The sequence below is a fragment of the Centroberyx affinis genome, unplaced genomic scaffold (assembly GCF_046629955.1).
Source record: "Centroberyx affinis isolate AG114_WGS23_722 - 3 ecotype Tasmania unplaced genomic scaffold, CSIRO-AGI_Caff_v1 ptg002059l_1, whole genome shotgun sequence".
In the NCBI taxonomy this organism is placed as follows: domain Eukaryota; kingdom Metazoa; phylum Chordata; class Actinopteri; order Beryciformes; family Berycidae; genus Centroberyx; species Centroberyx affinis.
In genome coordinates, this window is record NW_027280392.1 from 627,336 (window position 1) to 633,322 (window position 5,987).

The 5,987-nt window shown below is 42.3% G+C and overlaps 1 protein-coding gene across 1 annotated transcript; it reads left to right on the plus strand.

Annotated features, from left to right (window-relative positions):
* Positions 1-645: 645 nt before the first annotated feature.
* Positions 646-5,841, plus strand: LOC139654197 (ral guanine nucleotide dissociation stimulator-like 1; the record flags this gene model as incomplete). Its single annotated transcript, XM_071531264.1, has 4 exons — positions 646-1,004; positions 3,979-4,268; positions 5,179-5,223; positions 5,642-5,841. Coding segments are annotated over exons 1-4 (559 nt in total), but the record flags the coding sequence as incomplete, so codon positions are not given.
* Positions 5,842-5,987: the final 146 nt, after the last annotated feature.

Sequence of the window (5,987 nt, forward strand, 5' to 3'; positions counted from 1 at the left end):
GCTTTTGCTGCTCAGAGGACAGGGAATAAACATATCAAATGAATGGAACTGCTAGTAAAAAGATTGTGAGTTAAAAAGACGTTTCATGTGGAAAGAATGTACATATAGAATGTCTTAATGGCCAGTGTGTAAGTAGTGGTGACACTCATTGGAAATATATTTTAAGTGGCCAAAATGTATTTTGGAGATACAGTAACAGATCATTTTGGAATATATGGAATAAACAAATAAGTTCTGTTATTGAGACAATTGCTTTCCTAACTATTATCAAACAGATATCCCACGGTAATCCCCTTAGGAAACAGAACCACAGTAACCCTATAATACATTTTATTTTAACTATCACAGCAAAACAATAGCCTAAAAAAACATAGCAACAAATAGCCTGCGATAAGGGCAGCGTAAACTCACGACTGAGTACCACAGACACATTATATAATATAATATTGCAGAATTTTTAGTGACCATCCCCCACCCCTCCCCCCCCACCACACACACACACAAAACACAAACACACTCCTCCCTAGTCAACACGTCCCGCAGAAAGTCGCCACCCACTATAAAGAGCTGCGAGTTTCAGTCCGCCTGTCAAGTGTTTCCACACGCAGCTGGAGACTCCGCAGCGAGTATCGGCGGATTAAAAAACACATTTTAGTGCGGAGAGAACCGAGTTGGGTTAATGTAGACCTCCGCTGTCTCACACAGATTTATCCCATAGCCCGCAGCTGACACATGGTACAATGCAAATTTCTATGCGGACATAAAATGTAACGAATATTTTGCAGGAACGAAAACCGTCTTTCGATTTTTAATACAGGCGCATGAATGTAGTTCCAAGCAAGATAATTTAGAAAACTTTTTTTTTTATATCAACATGCAGCCTTGAACTTACTCTCGCGAAAGGTGGAAGTTTATTTTCAGTTCAAGAATTGTAATCCCTGTCAAGATGGAAAGTCACACTCCGTAGAAGAGCGGACGAGATGGGAAAATGGGAGTTAACCATGGTAAGACAAACTTTTGAAATTATTTGAAGAATAAACTTTTTGATGTAAAATGAAATGCCTAACTGAAGTCTACAATATGATTTATTTATGTATGTCACTGAATTTAGGCTAATTAAGAAAAAAGCGAAAAGATCAAAAGTATTTTTCTGATGAGAGATGAGATACTTCTTGTTGAAATTAATTTAACTGTGCTATAGATTTAAAAAATGCTGCTTTCGGTCTCATATGTTAGGATGGCCCTGGCTCTAGAAGTCCCACTTGATCCTGCTGTGGAAAGTTGGCTGTTGAAGTTTACATTTCACTTCTAAATTCCAGAGTTATTTTGAATAACCTCTGCATATTAATATTAGTCCAGAATAGTACACATCTGGAATATACTGCATTTTTTTTTGGTAATTCGCAGGCTGTAAGCATTGGGCTTCTGAAGCTGTGAAGGGTCAAGCCCATTCTATATTTGTGACTGTGCGTTTATTTACCTTATGTACCTAAGCATGTATCTGTCACTGAGTGTTATTTGCACTATGTTCCAGTGGGTTGAGGACAGTCGTCTTACAGCTCCATGATGTTATTCACACATTCTGGCTGTGTAGAGAGCATAGTGCCACTAGTGGCCCTGCTGACAATGAGTAACACACAGTAGGACACAATGCATGCACACAATGTTTCCCCTGTGCAGAAGCTAATTAGCCTATTCTAGTTTTAAGGACAATGGGGTTTATGTGTCTTAGTCAGCACTAGCAGACACTGCAATTAAGGGTTTTTCCTGACCTATATACGCTGGTCTGCTGTAAATAATTATGGTGTGACACATAGCCAGCTCCCATTTCATCCCCTCTCTATAATATCTTAAGTGAGTAACGCTCGCTATGCGGCCATGTTGCCCAGACATGAGCTTGGAATAAAATAGACAAATTATGAGTTTAGAAATCCTCATTTAAGATGCAAGAAGCTGTCTAGATTTGAAATTGGTTAGTAGAATGATTCAGATCCTATGACTCATGATATGCAATGTATGCTGTGCTGTTTGTATTAATGCACAGAATAACCACAGGAGAACAGATTTTACACGATGCTTGAGTATCAAGTAATAAGGGAAGAGGCCACATTTTAGCAGCAAATGTACATGGCATTGAAGGTTATTAGCTGTCTCCCCAGTCTAGCTCTATAACATTTGTGATGCTCATGCAAAAACTGCTATTTGATTATTGAAGTTTAAAATATAGAAACCATAGCTCATAGACAGTAAACAAGGCAGTTACACGTGAAAGTGGGCTTAGATGTGTATTTTGTGTTCTTTGGATGAAAAGACTGGGGATGTAGCGATCTAAACAAGTGGTGCTTTGATGGATGGAGTGAGTGAAAAGGTAGATGAGAGGAGGGATGCACTGAGGGGGAGTATTGAAATAGAGGACTGACTACACAAGGGCGGTGATGAGCTAGATGTCGGTTTACATAAGGTGGGTGATTGGCAAATTCAAAATGGGAACTGTATTGTTATTGTAAGAGAAACTGTATTGTTATTGAGGGGGTTACAATTTTTGGATGAGGCTGGAGAGTTCAACGGTCATTGACAGTAATTTTAGAATTACAATCATATATTGTCAAGTGTCTGCCTTTGACCAGACTTTTTTTAAATGATGCGACCCAGCTGCTGTCTCATTATACCACAGATAATCTTGTTCCCAAACAGCAAAGCCTGAACAAGGTGCTCAGTATTTGCATTCGATAAATCCTGCTCCTCTGCATAATAACGCTGAGTGCTGTTGAGCATTCTGGAGGAGCTCTTGCTGAAACACTGATCGCTGTCACTGAGATCAAACGAGGTCTGGTCTCTCGTCTGAAAGCATAATGGAAAATCATCACGTTTCATCAAAATCATAACTAACAGGCCTCAATCTCTTTTCGTATTGGCCAGCGGAGGATGAGTGAGGTTATGAAATCGAGAGCGCGCTGACATTTACCCACTGTTTTGCATCTGTTTTCACATTTTGCTTACAATGCAGTAACCTTTGATAATCCTGTATTTGTCCATAAACATCGATTTCATGTCATCCTACAAAGTACCTGGAAATGTAAGGTTACAGCTTGGTAGGTAAATCGTGGAAATGAAAACTGAACACTGGCGAACGTCAGCATGTAAAGTGGACAAACACCTGATATTTACTGGCTGCATGATCTGCTCCACCCGAACAGCTCATCATCACACGCCAACCTGTTTGTGTGGTCATCGTAGGCTTGAAACGATGGTTATGACTATAGGGGTTGCAGAGCTGCTGACTCACGCATGCAGGATCACCAAAGGCTTAGTGGGGTGTCGTGTCACTTGTTTGTGTGTCTGTTGGTTGACCTAGCTGTTTGGTTATGGAGGCTTGCTGCTATTTTTACCTCCACGTGCCCCAGCCTCTGACCCTGGTGTTGTGACCAGTAACATAACTATGTCTTCCGTAGATGTCCTGACCTGTATATTTCAAGGGACAAAGAACTACTCTGGGCATTGGATGATATCCATGGTAACCCATTTCTTACCTCACGATACGATTCGATACACGATATGGGGTTCATGATTCAATACAACCAAGATATGATGTCATAAATTAAAGTTCAGTGACAACAAATTGTGATTGTGCAGAATTATGTTTATGTCTGAGCCACAAATCTTTCTAGCGATGGGATTGGCTTGCTAGAATGTAAACAACAATTTAAAAATGTCATTGCAAAGTAAAAAAATAAAAGATAATTTGCATGGAGAGCTTGTGAAATAGTAAGAGGCAAGCCATGTGATTTGTGATTACTACAGCAGAATAAAATGGAGCAAATATCACAAGTCATTTTTCTGCCTCACGATGCTTATTGTCACATTTTTGTATCGCGATGCATTGAATTTCGATACATTGTCCCATCCCTATATCTTAGTGTGGGTGTAAACTAGACTCAAACTCTAAACAACATTATTCTTGGCCTCCATCCGACGCAGAACCCAGTTCAGGAGTGGGGTGAGGAGTTTGAGGAAGGGGCGGTGTACGGGATCACCCTGCGGCGAGAGCCCGTTCCCCCCTCCCCCGACCCCGGCAAGACGAAGCCATGTTGCGCTTTTGTCCAGTACCGGACCAGCAAGGTGCGCCGACTGAAGGCCGCTACTCTGGACCTGCTGGTCAACCATCTGCTGGACCCCGGCTGCCAGGAGCAGGACTACGGCAGGATCTTCCTCTCCACATACAGGACCTTCACCAGCATGTCGACGCTCATAGAGCTGCTCTTCCAGAGGTACTGTGTCCCTGTCACGGTGTCACTGTCAGACAGCTGAATTTATAGGCCTTCATGTCAGTTAACAATGTAGAAGATGTAAGTTGTGTGTCCAAAGCCATTCAACCTTTTTATACAACTGTCCAAAGTACCTTAACACTCTGTCTGTACCACTGTGTGCCATTTTCGATCCAGTTTTTCTCTAGTTAATGGTTAGTTGAATGAGCTAAATATTTGTACTATGGCACTGCAGCTCCCCTCGCCATTAATTCAAAGTGGAACACTCATTCAAATTCACACTCGCACTGCCATTCACACATCTCTGCTTCAGTCTTCGTTTCTCTCTCTCTCTCTCTCTCTCTCTCTCTCTCTCTCTCTCTCTCTCTCTCTCTCTGGGTTTCTATAGCTCTGTCAACCATCACAGTTGGCAACATTTTGGTGTGGTTTCGCCTTTTTCTTCTGCTTATCATCTCCCCCTGCTCAGAAAGCACACTCCTCTTTAAAAACATTCCTGGTTAATCGCACTACCGAATAAGATTTGGTGTAATTCACGTCGGCGTGTTGGGGCGCAGATGACAGCCCGTCTCTTCTGTGTGAGCCTTTGAAAAACAACTTTTGTACATGCAAAGTCACCATGTTGCGTCAGGGCCTTTTTTTTGACATTGTTTCCCTGACAAAGCAACAGCCTCCCGCCATCTTTGATGTAATAATAACTACCTAGCAGGTGCTCATTACTGTGGCCCTTTCAACAACAACAATTATGCACAGAGCGGTTTTAGATTGTGGTTAGCATGAAGTCAGGTTCAGGATAGCTGCATGGCAGGGGCAAATGATCATGTAAAAAAAACTTATATAATAAGCTGAGAGTATGGCCACGAGCTCAGAGGCCTTTTCATATCTGTGCCTGACTGTCCCTGTTCTCTCCTTATAGGGACAGTGCCATGGCAGATCTGGACAACAGTGAATGTTACAGGAGGTGGGTGGATGAATTTTTATTCAAATCCTATGGAGCAGTATGGAGAGTTTCATAACAAAATGAGATATTCTCCATTTAATCAAGTTACACCTTTCAAAAGTTGCAGACTGGATCTTCAATATTGCATCAATTACATAAAGTTATGAACGTTTACATTTTAGGAATTTAACCGACACTATTATGCAGCAACCTACAATGAAATAGATCTCTTCATATGAACACTGTTGCAGGTTGCAGTAAAGCTCTAACCCTAACCAATATTGTCCACTGCTGGAAATATAGCCACAAATTGCTCTATTGGCTCTTAAGCCCTTCTGCAACCCCTAGGATGTCATTTTAACACACTGAACCCCTACCTGCTCACTCATTCTGGCCAGTTAAATGGCTAAATGTAACTCTTCTGCCGCTGTCTCCCCAGCCCCCTGCTGGCCCTTGTCCAGACATGGCTGGATGAGTACAGTGAGGACTTCAGGGACCCCCCCCTGCACCCCTCGCTCCGGCTGCTGCTGGACCACCTGAGGATCAGCTCTGCTGTGGCCGACAACATGCGCAGCCAGCCCAATTTCTGCTCCCTGGCTGGACAGGCTGAGGCACTGCTCAAGAGGTTCCAGAGAGAAGGTGAACCTCCACCACACAACATAACCATGTAAACATAAGTGATACCTGGGCAGTTTTTTGAGGCAGTTGAGATGGGAAATATTGTCTGCAGTAGGGATAACATCTATGCTGAAATTGATGGGATTATTTTTGGGGTTCTTGAGGGA